The 22,765-nt window shown below is 42.9% G+C and overlaps 1 protein-coding gene across 1 annotated transcript; it reads left to right on the top strand.

Annotated features, from left to right (window-relative positions):
• Positions 1-22,523, top strand: SF3A3 (splicing factor 3a subunit 3). The gene is made up of 17 exons (XM_028113824.2): positions 1-231; positions 519-566; positions 2,498-2,550; positions 2,648-2,753; positions 5,113-5,185; positions 5,546-5,637; positions 7,045-7,127; positions 7,782-7,920; positions 8,620-8,688; positions 9,119-9,186; positions 9,345-9,452; positions 10,416-10,485; positions 12,689-12,853; positions 12,949-13,059; positions 14,181-14,271; positions 21,173-21,228; positions 22,235-22,523. The coding sequence occupies exons 1-17, from the start codon at positions 136-138 to the stop codon at positions 22,310-22,312; spliced, it is 1,506 nt and encodes a 501-aa protein (XP_027969625.1). The 5' UTR covers positions 1-135; the 3' UTR covers positions 22,313-22,523.
• Positions 22,524-22,765: the final 242 nt, after the last annotated feature.

Consider the following 22,765-nt stretch of genomic DNA (forward strand, 5'->3'; position numbering starts at 1 on the left):
CTTCGAGCCTCGAGGCACTTCCGGCACCCGCGGAACTTTGGTGCAGCCGGACGCTCAGCGTGGGGCGTGGGCGCGCAAAGCGACAGGAGTCGTTTCCGGCCGTGTCGGTGGTCGAGGTGCAGCAGCGGAGGAAGAATGGAGACAATTCTGGAGCAGCAGCGGCGGTATCATGAGGAAAAGGAACGGCTCATGGACGTCATGGCCAAAGAGATGCTCACTAAGAAGTCCACGGTGAGTGGGGCCTGGGCAGAGGCTACGTCCAGGCTGGGCCCCATCCCGGTGTTTAACCTCGGAGAGCTTTCTTTGGCCCCGAGACCCTCCCGCGGCCCACCCCCGGCTCCCTCCGGGGCTCTCTCTCAGAGCTCTGGCCGTGGTAAACGTCCCCCGAGGCCCAGCGCCCCCCGAGGCCTCGGCTGCAGCCGCCGAGACAGAGGCGGGTAAGCTCCGCCCTCGGGCGGCCTTTCCACCTTCAGAACTCCCGACTAACGGCGTCTGTGTCACCGTTTGCTTTTCTCCAGCTCCGGGACCAGATCAATTCGGACCACCGCACACGGGCCATGCAAGATGTGAGTGCCCCGTTGTCCGATTCTTTTTGGGTCGGGATGAGGTGGAAAAGAGGGGAGGCGGGGTGCGGGGTCTCAACATGAACCCTGGCCAAAAGTAGCCAGATTGACCAGTTGCGGGTTGTCTGCCTGGAGATGTCCTCGCGGCTACGAAACCCGAGGGTGCTGAACTGCCTTTCCTCACCTCTGTGAATGGGACCTCTTATTCATACCATCCTGTGCCCCATGATGTACAAAGAATAGTTATTAGGAGTCAGTGGCCCAGACGCAAAAGGTACCAACCCTTCTCCCCCCCCACCCCCCCAAATGCTGGGTATTAGTGTTTTCCTCCCAGAATACCGTTTTGAAGTTATTTTTACGTACCAAACTACATTTGCTTAGTAATAGTTCAATTTCTTACTTTTAGGAAATGAATCAAAATGTTGATACTTATTGCTGAATGATAGGCAAATGAAGGTTATTACACAGTGCTCTCTATTCTTGCATGTATTTGAAATCTGTTTAGGAAGGATTGAAAGACCTAATCAGAGTTTCAGATTTGCAGGAGATAATTAGTATCATTAGCCCCTAGTTCCTTATTTAAATCCCCAAATCCGAAATACTGTGAAAACAAAGTTTCTTTGTGTTATGGGGTGGGGTGGAGGTTGTACTTACTTGGTGCAAAATCTGACTTAATCTCATTTGGCAGCAAAACCTGACCTTAACAGATAAGCTTTTTATCGTCTTTATCCCACTTAGTAAATAATGCATAATTTTCGTTGCAGAATTATTAATATGTGTTCCAGATTCCAGTAGGGATGGCACATGATATATAATACCTTTTCCAACTTAAAAATTCCAAATTCTGAAGCAGATCTGGCCCCAAAAGTTTTGAAAAAGGGACCAGGTACCGTGCTGTCTTGAGTTTGAATTCAAAGTTAGCTGTGAGATTTTATTTAGCTTATACACTCAGTCAAGCTTTTTCAAGTAGTGAAAATCATCCTGGGCTACACTTTTATCTTTGAGGGTCTCAGGTGGGAATGGGAACTGCTGTTTAGCAGAGGGTGACTTTTTTTTTTTTTATTTGACAGAGAGAGACACAGTGAGAGAGGGAACACAAGCAGGGGGAGTGGGAGAGGGAGAAGCAGGCTTTCCACTGAGCAGGGAGCCCGATGTGGGGCTCGATCCCAGGACCCTGGGATCATGACCTGAGCCGAAGGCAGACGCTTAACGACTGAGCCACCCAGGCGCCCCTCAGAGGGTGACTCTTATGTGGCTCTCTGCCTCTTCTAAGGACAGTTAATTTTTATTTATTATTTATCAGTGATAAATATAGGAACACTCCACCCTTCAAAACTTGCCACTTAGGTAGTCTTTACCTTGACCTGTTTTAAAAACTAACCAGTGGTGTCTATTAAAGGTACCAGAAAGCTGGGGCGCCTGGGTGGCTCAGTCGGTTAAGCGGCTGCCTTCAGCTCAGGTCATGATCCCAGGGTCCTGGGATCGAGTCCCGCATCGGGCTCCTTGCTCAGCAGGGAGCCTGCTTCTCCCTCTCCTTCTGCCTGCCTGCCGCTCCCCCGCTTGTGCTCTCCCTCTCTCTGTGTCAAATAAATAAATAAAATGTTTTTGTTTTTTTTTTTAAAAGGTACCAGAAAGCACAGGAACTTTTTGTGGGGGGGGGGCAGTGAGAGGGAGAGAGAATCCCAAGGAGGCTCCATGCCCAGCGCAGAGCCCATCACAGGCTCGATTTCACAACCCTAAGATCATGATTTGTGCCAAAATCAGGAGTCAGATGCTTAACCAACGTCACCCAGGCACCCCCAAAAAGCACAGGAACTTTTAACACCACGTCTCTCAGGGTTTCCCTAGGCTTTGACTAGTGAGCCCTGTTGGTTGCTTAGCCCTATAGTTGTACAGATTGCTTTTTTCTGATGGGTTTTGTGTTTGTCTTTCAGAGGTATATGGAAGTCAGTGGGAACCTGCGGGATTTGTATGATGATAAGGATGGGTAAGTGATAGTCACTTCTAGTCCAGAAGTTAGTGCCTCTGAGGAGCTATGATTAAAGGGACTGATTTTGTGCACTATGTTCTTTGGATTTTTCCAGGTTACGAAAGGAGGAACTCAATGCCATTTCAGGACCCAATGAATTTGCCGAGTTTTATAATAGACTCAAGCAAATAAAGGAATTCCATCGGAAACACCCAAATGAGGTATGAGACTCAGAAAGTATTTTTTCCAAACCTGCCTAAAGAGCATACTAAAGGAAAGATGTAAGGAGAATGGAGATGCACCATTCAGATGTCCCGTCAAAAGAACCTGCTGTTTAGCTGCAAGGAGCATATTTAGCTGACATCCTACAACTCCAGTGCTTTCAGTTTCCCCTCATCTTTAGGCCAAGGCCATACTCTTCCTGGGTAGCCCCAGCCAGTGACTGAGCATAAATGAGGCTACTGTGGTCTGGCTATTTCCATTCAATGCAAGACTCTTGTAATGAGTAGTCTTTGCTCCACAGCTCCTCACTGGGAGGATAAAGCCTTTGTCTGAATCACAGTGTAGGCTCTCCCTGCCCAATCATGCTCTCTTAAAGGTTTTTGTCTTTCACAGGCATTACCCCCAACAAACTCCTTGCGCTTCTAACTCTGTCTTGAAATCCGCTACCTAGGGGATCCAACTAACACAAAGAGGCTCTACTCACTTGCAGTGATCATTACACTGTCAGGGCTTAGCCCAGAGGCCAACTCTTAATGAATATCTTTCCTAGTCCACTCCTCTCTTCCAATTTTTATGATGTGATTATATTTTATGACAGTGAATGTGTACCCCACTGAATTATAATAGTATAAGGAGCAGGGATTATATCCCAATTATCTAGAAGCCATTGAACATCTTGAACAGCTGACCAGAGTTCTAGGGGGGAAAGGGAACAAGACCATGGCTGTAGCAGATGTGGAGAGGGATGGGTCATAGATTATTCTGAGCTTTCATGACTGTGTAACTGGAAAGTTGTTTGTTCCCTTGGGGGAAGTAAAGAGGTAACCCACTTAAAGTGGGAATGGATCTTTATATATGTAGCTTTTCAGGTAATGTTATAAAAGTAGAAGTGTTCTGTGAGTAGTAGAAGTTAGGTGACTGGGGTCAGGCAAGAGATTTTAAAAAAGCTTGTGCTTTAGAGAATTATCTCATAGACTTGATGGTTGAAGCCATGAATCGTAGGGTTCTGGGAAAGAGACAATGCAAAGGTAGACTCAGAGGTGCTCCACGTGCTGTGAGGGTATACTTATGACAATAAGGTACTTAAGTGAAGTGGAGCCTGGGAATACTTCCATCACAGAGCTCAAATGACAGCTCTAGGGCATGTCTTACTGAAGCTAAGCAAAACCGTTTCAGAAAGGAGACCACTGGCATCAGCTGTTGTTGACTGGTAACTGCCAGGATTGCTGCCTCATTTGAAGCAGTGGGAATGGAAATGTCATGGGCAAAAGTGGGTCATGGGGAAGCAAAAGTATGGATGGGGGGGACAGTCATTTAAAAGCCTAGCAGATTGGCACCTGAGTGGCTCAGTCATTAAGCTTCTGCCTTCGGCTCAGGTCATGGCCCCAGGGTCCTGGGATCAAGCCCCGCATCGGGCTCCCTGCTCAGCGGGAAGCCTGCTTCTCCCTCTCACACTCCGTCTGCTTATGTTGTCTCTCTCACTGTCAAATAAATATATAAAATCTTTTAAAAAATAAAATAAAAATTTAAAGCCTGGCAGAGAGAAGGAGAAGCAGGAGGATCATAAGGAAGCTAAGGAACATGTGCATGTTTAAGGGCGCAGGTAGAGAGAGGAGGACACTGGAAATACCAGAAAGAAGACATTGAAGTTAAGGGAAAGGAGATGAGGGTGCTTTCTCACACCAGCAGAAGGCTTCCCACCCCTTTGAAGCATCGAGAGGGAAGTCTTTTGCTAAGAGAGAAGACATGAGTACCATTCTGATGTGTTAACCTTATTCCAGCCTTGGTAGAAAGGTGATGAGAAATAGATGGTTTTAAGAAATGATTGGAAGGATGCCCAAGATATACTAAGTGAGGGAAAAAAAGGCCAAGTATGTGAAAAAAGAAAATACTTCGCACATGCCTATATGTGCTTGTACATATGCATATATTTAAATATACAGAATAGTGGTTTGCAAATTTTGCGGGATATGTTTGAATCCTCTGGGGATTTTTCTTTTTTAAAGGTTTGATTTTTTAAAATACTCCCAGGTGATCCTAATGTTGAGCAAAATTTGGAAACAGTTGGTATAAAAAAGTCTCTTAACAGTGCTTATCTATTTGCAGCAGAATTAATAAAGGAGGACTTTGGTTTTGCATTTTGTGTTTTGAGTTTCTGTGAGCATGTGTTACTTCAGGAGTTTTTAATTAAACAGTACAAAAAAAGAGAAAAAAGCAAGGTAATTGCAGAATAATAGTAGGCTCCTAATGAAAAATCAAGTCTCAAATGTGAGAAGGCTAAGTTACTATACGGTCCATTTTTGCAACATTGCAACTTGTTTGTTAAAAATCCACCTGAATTTTTCTTTTTTCCCTCAGATATGTGTGCCAATGTCAGTGGAATTTGAGGAGCTTCTGAAGGCTCGAGAGAACCCAAGTGAAGAGGCACAAAGTAAGTAGGGATTCAACATTTCTCTCTAGCACTAACAAAAGTGCAGGTTAATGACAGAGCTAAGATTTTCCCTGAGAGCCCTAGAAAACAGAGCCCCAGAGAAATTTATAGCCAGGTTCTCTCTGCTGGTTTCTGGGCCCGATTGACATCCTAAATTGGCCTTAGACAAAATAATCATTTTGTATTACCCTCACTCAAATTCACTGGCCTGGAAAACCGAGGTCTGTTCCCTCCATGAGCATAGGGAGGACATTGGGTGAAAGGCTGTGTCATGAAACAGAACTAACAGTCCATTTCAGAAGCCACGTCCAAGAAAGTGGTCTTTAATGTCTGAATCACGGATATCTTTGATTCTTTCAGACTTGGTTGAGTTCACAGATGAAGAGGGATATGGTCGTTACCTGGACCTCCATGACTGTTACCTCAAATACATTAACCTGAAGGCCTCAGAGGTAGGGCCAGTGGCAGCAGCGGGGGAGAGTGGGTCTGATTCTGGGAGTGGGTTAGGATGTCAGGCTTTCTGGACAGAAAGCAATTAGACTATCTTCCTTGTGTTTTGTAACCCTTATAAAACACATAATGGGCTTTCTTGGATGCAAAATGAAAGGTTTTTATACAGCAATCTTTATTTTTAGTTTTTAAATTTTTTTTAAAAAATTTATTTAGAGAGAGAGCGCATGTGTGCATGCATGCACAGGGTAGGGACAGAGAGAGAACCTCAAGCAGGCTCAGTCTCCTGACCTTGAGATCATAACCTGAGCCAAAACCAAGAGTCAGACACTCAACCGACTGAGCCACCCAGGTGCCCCTATTTATTTTTATTTTTTTAAGTAAACTCTGCACCCAACATGGGCCTTAAACTCATGACCCTGAGATCAAGAGTCACATGCTCTATCAACTGAGCCAGCCGGGCGCCCCAAGCATACTGTTTTCTTAATAAAAGTTACTGTTTATTAATGCAAGCATATTTTGCTTTTATAAACGTAAAATATTGTTTTTAAAAACTCACAAATACATATTGAGCCCCTGTGTTAGGCACACGGTACTAGGTATGAGAAAAATATAAAAACATAATCTCTGCCAGCAAAAGGCTACTTAGTGTCTTTTATCACAAGAGTTGAGATTGAATGTGACAATCTCAGAAAGGTCACAAGGACGTGTATGATTAAGTTCCTTGTGGAGTTGTGAGGAAATGTCCCAAAAGTTCAGTGACTGTACTTTTAAGCTCCAAGAGGGCAGGTCCTGGGGCACCTGGGTGGCTCAGTCGTTAAGTGTCTGCCTTCAGCTCGGGTCATGATCCCAGGATCCTGGGATCAAGCCCCGCATCGGGGTCCCTGCTCCGCGGGAAGCCTGCTTCTCCCTCTGCTTGTCCCCCTGCTTGTGTTCCTTCTCTTGCTGTCTCTGTCAAAAAATAATAAAAATCTTAAAAAAAAAAAAGAGAGCAGGTCCTGTATCTGTCTTGTTCTCATCTGTATCCATGTACTTGGTCCACAGACGCTCAGTAAGTGACGACATGAGTGAAGAAATGGCACCTTCAGGACCTTGGTTTAGGATATAGTGGGTGTCAGAGCCTTCAACCTTGCATGCAGTTAGTGTTGGACGAATCTTTCTTTTGTTTACTGTTTATTGACTCGATCTTTATTTTGCAGAGTTAATTACATGTCTAATAGTCTATTCAGTGCAGTGGAATTAACACCCCAGGTAGTGTAGGAATTAAATGATGGGCGAGAAAAAGACTTATGATGAGCCAGGCCTTGTTACTTTATTAGACAACACTCAGTTTTGATCTCATTTATTTGAGACTATAATGAAACTTGGTGCAAACCCCTAACTGGATCTCTTGTTATTTTTCTTTTCAGAAGCTGGATTATATCACATATCTATCCATCTTTGACCAGTTATTTGACATTCCTAAAGAAAGGAAGAATGCCGAATATAAGAGGTAGGCATTGCTAGCCTCTAGGCCTGTCCTGGATTTGATTAGAAGGTTATTTAATGTAAAGATTTGATGGCAGAGTTCTGAATTTTATTGCCTGAAAGAAGGACACAAATGACTTCCAGGTTTATTGGAGGATAGGGATTTTGAATGCCATAGTTTTAAACATTTGTCATACTCTGGCTCTGGAAGAATGTGCATCTGTTGGCACATCTGTGATCTTATGCCCATGCTTTTCTCTTAAATTTGTCTCATTGTAGGAGGAAGTCTCATTCAGGGATCTGTGTCTTTGGAGTTTAACAAGAAAAAGATTAGCATTTCTCATTGTGACTGAAGTGAGGTGCCTGGCTGTGATGTATAGATGGAGAGTTTTGTGTTTTTATGCCCCTGGTTAGTGATCGATACCACTGATTTCCTCATTTTCTTTTTACCTAAAATCTTTTATGTGAGTTAAGATTTTAGTATTTGAAATTACGTCATGAGGATGAAATGAGATCAGAAAGTGTAGAATCAAGATGACAGGAAAAAATTCAATTGCAAACTCATTCTAAAAATTAGTATTATTACTTATAAAAACGTTATCACTGGAATTATATTTTACAGAGCATAATGATACATAAAAAATACAAACTCTGCTTTCTCTGTATTGTTCCTTTTTAGATACCTGGAGATGCTGCTTGAGTACCTTCAGGATTACACAGATCGAGTGAAGCCCCTCCAAGATCAGAATGAACTCTTTGGGAAGATTCAGAACGAATTTGAGAAGAAGTGGGAGAATGGTACCTTTCCTGGATGGCCGGTGAGCTTCAGTGGGGTTGGGGAGAGGACATGCAGAGGAATTGAATTGTTTTACTTGAATATTGAGCCTCCACCTTAGGGCATTAGCTGCTGATCCCTCGGGATCAGCTGTGACCATGAGGTGTCCTCTGCTACGTATGTCAGGTTTTCTTCCCATGTGTACTTTGGAATGAGATTTGTCAGGACGTTCTTGCCATTGGCTGAGCCCAGCATTTTTGCCAACTATGTCATTACTGTTGTGTGGTTCCTATTGACCCAAAACTGAAAAGATTATGTGCTAGAATCTCCATCATGTATTTTCACTCCTGGTGATAAACTTGAGTTTTCCTGAACTCTCAGGGAGAGAATGAACCATCTTGTCTTTGGCTCTGCTCTTATGGGAATTCAATTCATAGTCACGCATGCTTATAAGAAAGAGGCCACCTAGGCCGCCTGGGTGGCTCAGTCAGTTAAGTGTCTGCCTCCAGCTCAAGTCATGATCTCAGGGTTCTGGGATCAAGTCACGCATCGGGCTCCCTGCTCAGCGGGGAGCCTGCTTCTCCTTCTGCTGCTCCCCCTGCTCGTGTTCCCTCTCTCTCTGACAAATAAATAAATAAAACCGTTAAAAAAGAAAAAAAAAGACCATCTACCACCTGGTAACGTAGATAGATGGCTCTCTTGTCTTCTTTCTAAACCTGGATCTTACTCTTCTTCTTTCCAGAAAGAGACAAGCAGTGCCCTGACTCATGCTGGAGCCCATCTTGATCTTTCTGCATTCTCCTCCTGGGAGGTATGTTTTCTTTAGTAACTGTACTGGTCTCGCCTGTTCACTCCTCCGAGAAACCACTCAATTACCTGTTTCTAATTACCATGGATGTATTACGATGAGACACCAGTTCCTAGGACCAGGCACCTACAAAGAACATGGAAAGATAAAGCTAAAAAGAAAAAAAAAACTTAATTGCTTTGAGAACTGTAAAATAATTCTAACTAAACTATAGTGGAGGTAATCATTACTAGTATGATTACATATGAACTTGACCACAGAGTCAGTCCTTTGGAGAGTTTGAGCTTAGCGCTAGGTATTGGCTATGTGATGTATGGTTTTGCCACAGCTTTAAGAACACCCAGACACCCGCCTGCAAAGACCCTAATTTAAACATTTGTTGTTTCTCAAAATCTACTTATATCAAATTGTAACTTGGCTCTTTTTTATGTAGGAGTTGGCCTCCCTGGGTCTGGACAGATTGAAATCTGCACTCTTAGCTCTAGGCTTGAAGTGTGGTGGGTAAGAGACTGCTTTTTCTATCAGAACTGTCCCATTTTACTGTATGTTTGCACAATAACTGACTCTGAATCCATTCTTTCTGTTATCCCGTGCTGCAAAAATATGCAGGCCTATATGGTAGAGTAACTCTGAAACCCTTTCCCCTCCTGTCTCCTTAGAACCCTAGAAGAGCGAGCCCAGAGGCTCTTCAGCACCAAAGGAAAGTCCCTGGAATCACTTGACACCTCCCTGTTTGCCAAAAATCCCAAGTCAAAAGGCACCAAGCGGTGAGTGGCTGGGGTGGCACCTCTGTGGACAGTTTTAAGATTTTATTCCCATGCAGAATTTTTGCCACAGCAACCTGTTTTACTGACATTATTGATTCAGAGAGATCCAGTTTGCTCTTCTTCTCTGCAAATGGTAGAGTGCCGTCATTGTTCTACACCAAGGACCATCTACTCCGGTGATTGAGAGCGAGTTAATGTTGAAACGGCTGTAGGTACTTTTTGTTACCTCAGGAGGCTGTGGAGCCTAAATAGGTTCCAAAAATATTTTTCTAAGTTTATTTTTACTAATGACAGTTGAATCTTTTTTTAATTGAAGTATAGTTGACACACAATGTTATATTACTTTGAGGTGTACAACATAGTAATTTGACAACTCTGTATGTTATGCCGTGCTCATCACAAGCATACCTACCATCTGTCACCATAGAACACTATTAAAGTGCCATTGGCTATGTTCCCTGTGCTGTACCTTTCATCCCTGTAGTTGAATCTCTTCTTGAGCCACATGCTTATACAGGGTATGTTTTTAATATGTGTTTTGTAATTCTGAAAAGTAATTGTTACCCTGATACTTTGCAGATAAGGACTCAGAAAAGTTATGGAATGTGCCCGCTATCTTAGAGTTACTAAGTATTAAGGATCAGGATTTGTGCCCAAGTCTGCCTGTCCCAGAGCTTGTCTCCTATACCACATGTTCTTTGTAGATTATAATGATTGAAATTTAAGTATCTTGATGTGTTTTGTAAACACGTCTTCTAGAAAGAGGTCAAAGAGGAAGCTTCCATTCATTCCAAGAAATAACCTTAATACTTCAATCAGCAAGTCCTGAGCTGAACAAAGCATTTGCCTTCACAGCATGACATTTGTTACATGCTTGTAGTTTTTAATGCACCCTTGGAATAAATGTTCCAAGGCATTGGGTAAAAGAATTCTTGAGTGATATAGCTTGTTTCTTGTTTCCAGAGACACTGAGAGGAACAAAGACATTGCCTTCTTAGAAGCCCAGATCTATGAATATGTAGAGATTCTTGGGGTAAGTAATGAACTCTGCTGAGAGCAGTAAATATTACAAGGTATGGGAATCAGAGAAATGTGAACTGATGGGATTTTTTTTTTTTTTTTTAGGAGCGAAAGAGGAAGGGTAGGTGTTAAACTAGTTCAACAGAAAATAGGGTTCTCTCAGTACTTGACCCTTCAGTGAGGTCCTGTTCTGTTCATAGGTGCCTATTGTTATGTGATATTCCCAAGATTGCCCAGTTTCCATGAGGCCAAGCAGAGAGAGTAGACTCCCCTCTCAGCGTAGTATTCAGAATGGTGTAGGTTCTTTGCATTCCAGAATATACCTAGAAGTTCCCGAATATACCTAGGAGATGGAAGCAGATATTCAAAAGGTATTAGGAGAAAGTCTCCCTACAGCAGCTTTTCAGGTGTAACTTACTACGAAAAGACAATACTTACACATTCAGAAGATAACGAATTTGCTAGGGCTAGAATGTTAGTGGTACAAAGCTGGCTATGAGCTGCTTCTTGAATATTCTTTTAAGAAAGCCGAAGGGTGGGTTGGGAGTGGGAAAAGGCCTCACTGGACAGGATGCTAATCTCAGAGAAAAAGGAGGAGGAATACAAAGGAAATCACTCTTTCAGGGAAGAGAAGGTGGAAGAAAGGGCAGCACTCATCCGGAGAAGATGGTCAGTGTCTCTGGGAGTACTGCAGAAGATCAGCTTTTCAGAGAGTGTCTGCTTTGTACAATTTTCAGCTGCTCTCAGAGCCTTTCCCTATATTGATGTTCAGATGGCGTTTTGAGTGATGGTTCTGGCTCAGATAGCCTGTTTACATGTCTCTGTCAGTTGCATGGATGTTTTCATTCTGCCTTTGTTTGAGGACCATGCATATGATAGCATAGAACTCGTCACCTGTTGGTTCCCAGCTGCTTTCCTAGTTAGAATGTTGGACACTGGGGCCACCAATATTCTCCACAGTGAACTTGGCTGTGCTAGTATGGGCAGCAGTCTGAGTTGCTAGTCCTCTGAAGATGATTGGGAGGCTAATTTGTATCCATGACCTGAGATGCACCCACTACTTTCTCCCTCCTTTGAGAGCATTTGGCTTTCCTTGCCAGGAGGTGGCACCACTCTCTAGAATTCCAGCCAGAATGGTTTTCAGGAGTTGCTCTTATTATGTACTGATAGGATTTTTACTCTTATCTCACCATTTATTGATACCTGTTGGTTTCCAGACATCTGCTCAGTCCTTGGATACAATAGTGAATATGACATGTCTCTTGACCTTGAAAAGGCCACTTTGTGGTTGGGGGAGATAAATGACTGCAGCACAATCTGATGCCTGCTACACCACATTGAGATGTGTTTTGTAAGAAGAAAGAGGGAGAAAGAATGTTCTAGGAAGGAGAGGGGCACCTGGGTGGCTCAGTCGTTAAGCGTCTGCCTTCAGCTCAGGTCACGGTCCCAGGGTCCTGGGATCGAGCCCCACATCGGGCTCCCTACTCAGCGGAAAGCCTGCTTCTCCCTCTCCTGCTCCCCCTGCTTGTGTTCCCTCTCTCGCTGTTTCTTTCTCTGTCAAATATTTAAAAAAAAAAAAAAGTTCTAGGAAGCAGAAACAGGAAGGATGAAGGTAAAACATCATGGAGAGAAAGTAGATATTAGGAAATAATGAGAAGAAAACCAGTGTGTGTGAAGTGTGCCTTATAAGGGAGGGAGTGGTTAGAGAATAATTTGGAGAGTTATGTTAGAGATTTGGACTTTGTTTTTAAATAGTAGAAAGACAATAAAAATTTTTTAAACAGAGTGTACCATTAGATTGGGGTTTTTTAAAAGTACATAAATTTGGGGAAAAAATGGAAGTTGGACTGGAATGAGGAGAGACTCAGGGCAAGTAAGAAGGTTGTCATCTTGGTGAGGAAGAAGAAAGGACTGGGTAAGGAAATATTTTTAGAGACAGAAAAGACTTTGTTCTCTTTTGTTCTGCAATAGTCGGTGGCCTCAGATGAGTATCTTAGGCAAGTGACCTAAAACCTTTGACTTTTTCCTTCGGGATCAGGGAGAGCCTATTGATAAGATAAGGAATTTTGATATGAAGGCAAGATTGTCCCTTTATTGTACAAGTAAGAAAACCGTATCCTTGGAAGTGAGGGGTCAGCAAGGGTTGTAGAAAATTGCCCTTCTTGTTCTGCACTACTTTTTTCTGACTTTCCTTTTCATTTCTGGACCTGACTTAGGAACAGCGACATCTCACTCATGAAAATGTACAGCGCAAGCAGGCAAGGACCGGAGAAGAGCGAGAAGAAGAAGAGGAAGAGCAGATCAGTGAAAGTGAAAGTGAAGACGAAGAGAATGAGATCATTTACAACCCCAAGAACCTGCCCCTCGGCTGGGATGGCAAAGTATGTGCCAGCATTACCACCTTCCTTTCCATCGCCCATTCAGGAAGCAGATGCAGACACGAGTCTAATACTGTTTCCTATCTGATTTCTTTTAGCCTATTCCCTACTGGCTGTATAAGCTTCATGGTCTAAACATCAACTATAACTGTGAGATTTGCGGAAATTACACCTACCGAGGTCCCAAGGCCTTCCAGCGGCACTTTGCTGTAAGGAATTCAGAGCCATTTCTCCTGGAAAGTGAAGTGTGAAGCACACAGCTTTCAGAGAGGATAAGAACAGCTTGAGAAGAGCACTAGTATCCAGAGCTTAAAGAGAAGCAAGGAGTGGATCTAAAGTCAAGCATGTGGCATTTGACCTTTGGCACCGTGCTAGCCTAGAATAATGCCTAAGATAGTTTCTGGAGGCATTCTGGCACTCGGCTATTTGAACCTCATTTCCGTTTGCAGTTGTTTGTTCTTGCACTTCTCTCATTTTATCTCTCGGTACCTTAGACCATCCTCTGACTCCTTGCTCACTTCTCTACCCACTGCTAGTACATAGGACCAAAGAAGGGACTGGCTGCCTCCATTTTTGTGTCTTAGATGGGCCTTTTCCTCTTTGAAAAATAAGAACTAAGAATAACATCTATCCAGCAATTCTTGAGACAAGGCATTATCTGGGTAGTACTCCAGGAAGTGGATTCACCCTTGTTGTGTTTCTGCCTTTGATTCTTAGTACTTGGAAGGAAGTTTTACAAATGGAAAAGATTTGCTAGACCAAGGATTAGAGAATGTATATGAACACCTCGCTCCCTCCCTCAGACATCCATATCACTAACTGATCCTGGGTCTTTTCTATTGAACCCCTGAGTCATCTCTGAATTTTTCTCATTACTACCTCCAATGCATTGGAATTTGCGGCCAGGATAAAGCCCATGCCATTTGCCATCCCTGAGCCCAAACTGTCATTGTCTCTCCCTGCTCTTTTTCACATCCTTCCCCCTTACAGAGGGGACCTGCCATCAGTAATGCTTACTCATGCTGGTGGCGGGGGCTGCATGGGAGTTCACTGGTTAATTAGAGTTGTGTTTTTCTGTGGTCTTGACCCAGGTTTTGTCTGGACTATTACTGGATCTGGATCTTGGAGAAACCAGCCCAGTGAGGAAAACAATGCAATGCTGCTTCTTATCAGTCATGGCCAGCTGTTTACAAACCTGGCCACAGAAGGAAGGCCGCCATTAGGTGGAGTCTTTTGCAAAGGGTCAGGTTAGGGTTTATGGTTAGGAGTTTGTGCTCTGTGCTTAGTCATTCCTATTTCACATGGTCCTTTTGCTTCTCTCTTCTCCCAGGAGTGGCGTCATGCCCATGGCATGAGGTGTTTGGGCATCCCAAACACTGCCCACTTTGCTAATGTGACCCAGATCGAAGATGCCGTCTCCTGTAAGTATGCTTTATTTATGGTTCCTAGGCGCCAGATCCAGTGGCCACTCGTACAGCTCACAGCCCCCAATACTCTGGTGTATCCAGGTCTAGGGGCAGAAGGTTGTGGATGTGTAAAAGCTTCTACAATCACACAGTAACTACATTTTTGAGGGGCATGGGTTCGTCAGCATACTGATTGTTTCCCTCTTGAGGAGAGCCCTGTGCTAGCTATAAAACAGGCCTGTTCACTGGGGCCTTTGAACTTCTCTGTATGGAAGATTTTGAGTGAATGGGTATATGTGTTTTTTTGAATTGATGTTAATGGTTTAGGAACTGCAGATATTAAGGGGAAAATAGAAATGGGCTCAGTAAGCTTACTTTTGAGGTGATAGCAGATGCACAGAAACAGGGTAGCAAAATACCTTTTGTAGAAAGAGCTGAGCAGAGTGCATGTCGGGAAACGTGTTGTTAAAGCACTCAGTGACCTCAGTCACGCTCCCTGTTGGCCTGGCAGCGGTAACTTCTCCTGCCATTAGCATCACCCTTGAAGGCTTTCTGTTTCTTTCTAGTTTGTCTCTTCTCTGTCGTGTTTTCACTTTGAGCTGGCTAGACTGAGAAGAAAGGAGTCCTGCCACTCCACTTTGTGAAATTTCAGACAGTCCCCCCCCGGGTTCACATCACACCGCTCAGCTGGTTGGCCAGCTGACTCCTTTGGCGCCTTCTCTGGGGTTGTTTACATCCATTGCAGAGCCAAATAAGAAACAACCTTCTAAAGAGCTCCCTGAACAGTGGTGAGCACACTTACCCATGGTAAGCGTTGAGTGACACAAAGTTGTCGAATTCTATGTCGTACAGCTGAAGCCAACAGAATGTCGTATGTCAGTTATACAATTACCATACAGTAGTACGGGGCGGCGGCGGGGGGAAGCCTCCCTGATCCTGATTTAGCCTGTGGGTTTGGAGGACTTTTTTATTGAGTTTTTTGTATATAGTCAGCTTTGGGGACTTCCCACTTTCTTGTCTTTCCTTACTCATTTACAAGTCAGGATCATATAGTACCTCCAGTCAGAATTATAATGTGTTTCATTATCAGATCATCCAGTTCACTTCTAATTTACTTTTCATTTTTGCCCTTCACTTTGTTGAGAGGAAATTAAAATAGTAATGAAATGTCTAGAATCTTAACACTGTATTTTGAATGCAGTCTCATTTTAAGATGTATTTTCCAGATGTGTACCACTAGTAAGTAGGTCACAGTTCATTTTTTGTGTATTTTTTTATGTCTTGCAATTTGCGTGACTTAATTTATTATTTCTGATACTTTCAGATTGATGTTGACATCATTTTAAGCTTACAGTCTTGCCAACTGCTAAAACAAAAGTCATACTTTTATTAATTTTGTTTGTCTCATGGATAGTATCCTAAGCATTTTCCCCAAGTCTTATGTTAAATTAAATCGAAGTAGGTGATAGGTCATCCTTAACCTGGCTGGTGTTTTCAAAGGAAGTGATTCTTGTGCATGTACACTGATTTTAAGATTGACTCATGGTTTTATTAATCACATTCCACAAGAGAAAGATTGCATTTTTACCACTTTTTATCGGGCATTGGATTAAACAGCATTCCTAGATTGTTTCATACTGGTGGTAGATACTCTTAATGCAGTTATTTATCCTATTAGGATTTTCTTTAGAAGTTTTATATTATGTTCGTGAAAAAAGATGTGCTTCTTGTTTTCCTTTGAATTACTTGTCAGGTTTAGGGATCAAAGCCATTTTTAGGACATAAAATGGATGGGATTACGTGCAACATTCTCTTCTGTCATTTGAAACTGTTTATATTTAAATAGAGATTACTTCTTCATACAGAGGGACCAACCTAAAAAGATTGTCCAGTTAATAACCCATGTAATTCCTTGATTTATTGTGACAAAGTGGAAACCAAGTGCTTCATTTCTCTTTTGTTTTATTTTTCCTGCCAGTACTTTCTGTAATCTTAGGGTTTTTTAAATTCCTTTCTTAAGTCTTTAGGTGAGAACTTTCTTCTCTTTGTTTCTTTATTCTTTTTAATACAGGCGTTTAAACTAGATGTTATTCTTTTAAAAATCCATTAGGGATATCCATTATTGATATGTTATATTTAGAGCTTGATTTTTTTTTTAAAGATTTTATTTATTTATTTGAGAGAGAATGAGAGAGAGCATGAGAGGGAAGAGGGTCAGAGGGAGAAGCAGACTCCCTGCTGAGCAGGGAGCCCGATGCGGGACTCGATCCCGGGACTCCAGGATCATGACCTGAGCCGAAGGCAGTCGCTTAACCAACTGAGCCACCCAGGCACCCTAGAGCTTTATTTATTAAAGATGTTATTTCTGATTCTTAAATTATTTAAAAGAGTATTTTTAATTATATAGTTGATTGAGGTAGGAGGTCACCCACATTTTCAGAAGAGGAAAGTTAGGTAACTTTTTCAAGGTCCCATAGCTTGTAAATGGGAAAAAGCCAGGGATCAAACTCTTTCCACAATGCTGTACTGCCTTCTTTCAATCACCCTCACCAAATAGATTTTTTTTTTTAAGATTTTATTTATTTGTCAGAGTGAGAGTGCACACAAGCAGGGGGAACAGCAGGCTGAGGCAGAAGCAGACTCCCCGCTGAGCAGGGAGCCTGACGCTGGGCTGGATCCCAGGACCCTGGGATCATGACCTGAGCTGAAAGCAGATGCTTAACAGACTGAACCACCCAGGCATCCCACCAAGTAGATTTTTTTAAAGAGCTCATCATCAGAGCACCTGGCTGGCTCCATTCAAAGAGCATGTGACTCTTGATCTCGAGGTTGTGCGTTTGAGCCCCACGTTGGGTGTAGAGATTATTTAAATAAATAAAATTTTTTAAAAATAAAAATAGCTGGGACCCCCGGGTGGCTCAGTCGTTTGAGCATCTGCCTTTGTCTCAGGTCATGATCCCAGGGTCCTGGGATTGAGCCCTGCATCGGGCTCCCTGCTCAGTGGGGAGCCTGCTGCTCCCTCTGCTTGCGCGCACACACGCTTGCTCTCTCGCTCTCTGAATAATAATAAATAAATAAATATTTTACTTTATTTTTTTTTAAAGACTTTATTTATTTGACAGCGTGAGAGAGAACACAAGCGGGGGGGAGTGGGAGAGGGAGAAGCAGGCTTCCCACCAAGCAGAGAGCCCAACGCGGGGCTTGAGCCCAGGATCCTGGGATCATGACCTGAGTCAAAGGCAGATGCTTAACGACTGAGCCACCCAGGTGCCCCAACAAATAAATATTTTTAAAAAATAAATAAAAATAGTTAATCATTAAGTTGATTCCAGGAAGAAATAACATGCATTCTCTCCTTGGTCATACCTAGATTTTTTAGAAAAACATATTTTTCCAGAACATTGTTGGCAGGTTCATGATTATTGCATTCTTCCATTATCCAAATTATTTTCAGAATCTACCTCTTCTTTTTTTTTTTGAGAGAGACTGTGCAAGCTGGAGACTGTGGGAGGGGCAGAGGGAGAGAGAGAGAATCCTAAGCAGACTCCACGCCCAGTGCAGGGCCCAGTGTAGGGCTCCGTCTCCCAACCCTGAGATCATGACCTGAGCCGAGATCAAGGGTTGGACTCAACTGACTGAGCCACCGAGGCTCCCCCAGAATCTCTTTGATTCAGGTGCCTCGATTAATCAGTTTCTGTCATACACATGTTTTTATTAATGCCACTTCTTTGATTTGTTGCAGTATTTCCATCCATCATGACTTTCCTTAATATTTTTAGTTTCTCTGTATAACATTTATAGTTTTACCTCTACCTCAATATCATTTCGTTCTTTCACTTTTTTACCTCACCCTCAACAGATCATAGACTTATTACATATTTATCATCACCTCTCCCCTTCTCGTTTTCCCAGGCATCGTTCCTCCTTTTGAGTATCCTAGATTAACTCTCTGGCTTCCTTTCAGACTTTCAGTGATTGTACGCATACTGGCTCCCACTGGATTGTGACAGGCTTTATCCCAGGTGTCTCACTAGCAGTAAGCAATTAATTACTGAATGGAGGTTAATTCTGTTATGGTGTAGAGTTTCTACAATTTTTCTTCATTTCCTGTTGGTGGTAGAATTCCTTTTTATTAAACCTGGATTGTCTTTTTTTTTTTAAGATTCTGAAGTAGACATCTTAGGAATGTTTGGTTATAAGGAAGAAAGCCTATTAAAACTAACTCAGTGCCTTCCACCCTTTTTGCAAGAATATGCTTATTCATCTGTGCTTTTCTCTGTACATACACCTCCTCCACTTTCTTGTATCTTTTCACCTGAGTTCACATGTGGACAACCCTAGCCCTGCTCTGATGCCCTTCCTCAGTTTTCAGAGCCTGCTCTCGTCCAGCTCCATCAGGGTCTCAGTGTCCCTATTTATAGGACTGGGGGGAGACAGTAGGGAGATGCAGCTGGGTCTGGTGCCATCTGTAGTCCAGTCAACTGGGTCTCCAGTAGTCGGTGGCACAAGTGGTTACTGCTTCTACACATTGAGAAGACATGTTCCTTAATAAGAGGGTGGGCAGGGAAGTAACCATTGCCATAGCTTTTATGCTGGATTTACTTGTTGGTCTTTGTTTTAGATCATTCTGTTAACATTTTTCTTCTGGAGTTTTTAGCCAGGAGGGAGGGATTTGGCACTGTCATTTAAACTATAGTTATTTGTTTTTAATCTAAATTTTATTTTTATCACCATCATCATTATTATTACTGTTTTAGAGAGCGTACACGTGCACACAGACACACAAATGGGTGGGGTGGGGGTAGAGGGAAAGGAAGAGTGAGAATCTTAAGCAGGCCCCACACGTGGAGCCCGATGTGGGGCTTTATCTCAAGATCCTGAGATCATGACCTGAGCCGAAATCAAGAGCCAGACACTTAACTGACTGAAGCCACCCAGGCACCCATACTTTTGGGTTTTTTTAAGTTGAAAAAACAATTAAGAAAGAGTCCTGTGAAATTGCCACCAGAGATCCCCGTGATTTAGATGGGTGGTCACCATTGACCAGTATTCACTAGGTATACATTTATCTAACTGATAAACTAATAGCATCAAGTTCATTTACCACCATGCTGTCTACAATAATAGCATAAGAAATTTAGATGTTGTAATGAACTCTGTGGACATTGCCAATGAGAGCAGTGACTTTGCTAAAATCATGATATCCTATGTCTCTGGCTTTTTATTGGGTCAGCTAGCTCATCAAAAACAGGAAATTCAATTCATTTGCTTCACTTACTCTTAGCAAATCCACACTGGCGCCCAGAGGTGATCCCATTCTTTTCTAATTGTTTCCAGATCCCTCTGAAAAATATCCCCCTTACTGTTCCATAGTTTCCTACATCCATTTTTTTCCTTAAAAAAATCGTGACAGCCCCCCAAAAAGAAAAAGCAATCACAACAGCATTTCCAATCTCTAGTATTTTAGTACCACTCTGGATTGGATTCTTGAGTGGCCTGGACATAGAATGTGACAAGACTCTGCCCTGGTCCTTGTAGCACATGATAAATTTTCTGTGCACATGTGATGTGCATATTGTCTGGGCCTGAAGACTTCAGCTCATTTGAAGCAATGAGCGAGGAAGGAAAGGATGATGAGGCAAGTACACCAGGGACAGAGCTAAGCACTTTCTCATATATTGTCTCCTGTTTCATCCCCCATCTTAGGAATAAGCTTGCTCTCTACGGTATTTCTTCCACTCTTGTCAAGTATTTTTTTTTTTAATATTTCTTGTTTTTATTTATTTTTTTAAGATTTTGTCCATTTATTTGACAGCACACGCACAAGCAGGCAGAGGGAGAGGGAGGCAGAGAGAGAGAGGGAGAAGCATGTTCCCTCCTGAGCAGGGAGCCCGATGTGGGGCTCAACCCCAGGACCCCGGGATCATGACCTGAGCCGAAGGCAGACGCCCAACCAACTGAGCCACCCAGGCACCCGCTAGTTTTTACTTAAATTTTAGTTCATTAACACATAGCATCAAAGTAGTTTCAGAAGTAGAATTTAGTGATTCATCTCTTACATAGAACACCCACTGCTCATCACAATATAATCTTGTCAAGTTTAGAGTTGCTCTACTTGGTGGGAAATGTGGAAGCATCTAGGAATCAATATTCCTAACACTGGTAATATTTTGTGTCTCTCCCTCTGTGGGCCTGTCCTGGCCATTCTGTGTGGATCTCTGTTGTGCGAGTGCACCTCCTGGCAGTCTGACAGTGTTGGGGCTCTTTCCTGGTTCAGTGCCCTGTCCTGCCTTGTGTATATGTGCTTGCTCCTTCTGAAGCTGTGGTCTTCCAGTTCTGGAAGCGTCTGCTCCCTTTCATCTTCGTCGGGATACTTTTACTGAACTGTCAGAGTTCTTGTTTTAAAATCTCCAGTGTTTGCTGAGCCATCTTATCGTTCAGATTTTTTGGCCATGATATTTCCACCTCTTTTTCTTTTTTTTTCCTCCTCTGAAGCTTTTGAAATCTGCACACCAGGCTTTAAATAAACATACTTGACTATGTCTAGTGTTCTCTTTCTCTTCTGTAATGAAGTTTAAGACTATAATGTCACTTTCTCCCATAATTCCCATATGTTGTACCATATTAACTTCTTCCTTTGAGGGTATATCAGTTCTCTGTTCTAAGAGGTCTTTAGTTATATTTGGTCCAACTTTTCTTTTACAGCAAAGCAAAGATTATGGTAAGTTTTGCCATGGAAGGGGTTTTGTCTGTAGGTGGTCCAGAACTGAAATTCTAGTCTGGGGCAGACAAAAGTCCCAAGCACAGGGTCATCCAGGGGTCTTAATGTCTTAATGGGGACAGGGGTGTTGTAACTCTTGTCTGCCTGATGGATACTCAGTCCAGTCTTGACTGCTTCTCATTTCTCATCCTGCAGTGTGGGCCAAGCTGAAACTGCAGAAGGCATCAGAACGGTGGCAGCCTGACACCGAGGTGGGTGCTAACGTAGTGTCGGGAGAGTGTCAAGTGACTGCTCTGTCATCCTGTAGAAGGGAGGTGAAAGGCGGTCCCTGGTTCACAGTAGTGGCGAGTATTCTGTGCCAATATCTGTAAATTGGCTCTTGACATGTAAGCCTAGTTTATTTGTGACATGACATGTGTCAGACTTGAAATGTATGTCTTAAGACCAGTTGTATTCTGCTCTTGAAATGTTGAAGTGGCAAGCAGGAGTACCCAATGTCTCACCCCGACATGAGGATTCATAGGCTAAGAAGTTGTGAATCCATATCATAGGTTAGGTCTCCTTTGAGGAAAGCATCCGGTGAGAGATGAGCCTGTCTCATGGGGTGGGGAGGCATCCTTGTTGGTCTTGAGATAGTCATCCCAAAGAGCAGATTCAGAGTTGAGGAATGACATGTATGTGAGTTGTGGTAGCTGTTCCTTTTTTTTTTTTTTTTAAGGTCAGTGATTTCCAGTATTCCTTTTTTTTTTTCTTTTTTTTTCTTTTTTAGAAGCAAAGCCCTTTACAAACTGTAATGTAGAATTCCGGTATAAGTATATAAAATAAAGGAGGATTATACTGGAAAGCTGAGGAAGCGCAGCCTTCTCTGCCCCCCTTTTAAACCCTCAGTGGCCTCGGGTAGAAAGGGCAGAAACCTAGGGTCTTGGGAATCATTTGAGAACTATTGTCTTAGGTCACCCTTTCTCAACCAGCATTCATCATCTTAGAAATAGAGAGTGATTTGAACGAACTATTTTCTCAGGTTTCCCAAAGATAGGTCATAAAGGTACCACCCTAGAGGCCTGGGATGTGTTAGTTCATGACATACAGTAGATGCCTTAGAGCAGTCGGTTTGATTCTCTTGCAGAAGCCCAGTTGAGAAAGGCTGTCTTAGATGAATGCCGTGAAATCAAGCCAGGGTGAGCTCAGGTACCCAGAGGCTCGTTCCAAACGTTTCTCCCAGGAGGCATAGCTAATAGTGTGCCCCTTTCCTTTCAGGAAGAATATGAAGACTCCAGTGGGAATGTTGTGAATAAGAAGACCTATGAGGATCTGAAAAGACAAGGACTGCTCTAGTGTTCGGGGACGTATCTCAGCTTTCGGGCTTGCCCAGGCTTACCTGAAATCTGCTTTTTCTGTGTCTCCCAACCAAATGCTCCTAAAGACTCTGCTACTTAGTCTTAAGATCTAGCGTGCATCTTGTAAAAAACAAGGCATGCTGGCAGATTGCAGGGTTGAGATGTGTTTTATCTTTGTTTTATATTAAAAGATTCTGTCAGAAAATAAACCCAGCCCTTCTTCGGAATGTGTCTTGTTCTAAAGCCCAGGATTAGGGCCTAACTCAGTCCTTTAGTTCTTAACACCTCCCTATCTCTTTCTCATCAATTTAAGTAGCAACTAAGGTTTGAGGAGCAGTGATGTTACATTTCTTCTGTTAGGTAGATCTGACCTAACCTCTTTCCCCAGGCTCATTCGCTGCGGTGCCCCCAAAGGTGCATCACCCCAGGATAAGCCCTGCCCTAGCTGAGT

The sequence above is a fragment of the Eumetopias jubatus genome, unplaced genomic scaffold (assembly GCF_037043125.1).
Source record: "Eumetopias jubatus isolate StellerSeaLion01/CBP00866 unplaced genomic scaffold, mEumJub1_p1.0 scaffold_4, whole genome shotgun sequence".
In the NCBI taxonomy this organism is placed as follows: Eukaryota; Metazoa; Chordata; class Mammalia; order Carnivora; family Otariidae; genus Eumetopias; species Eumetopias jubatus.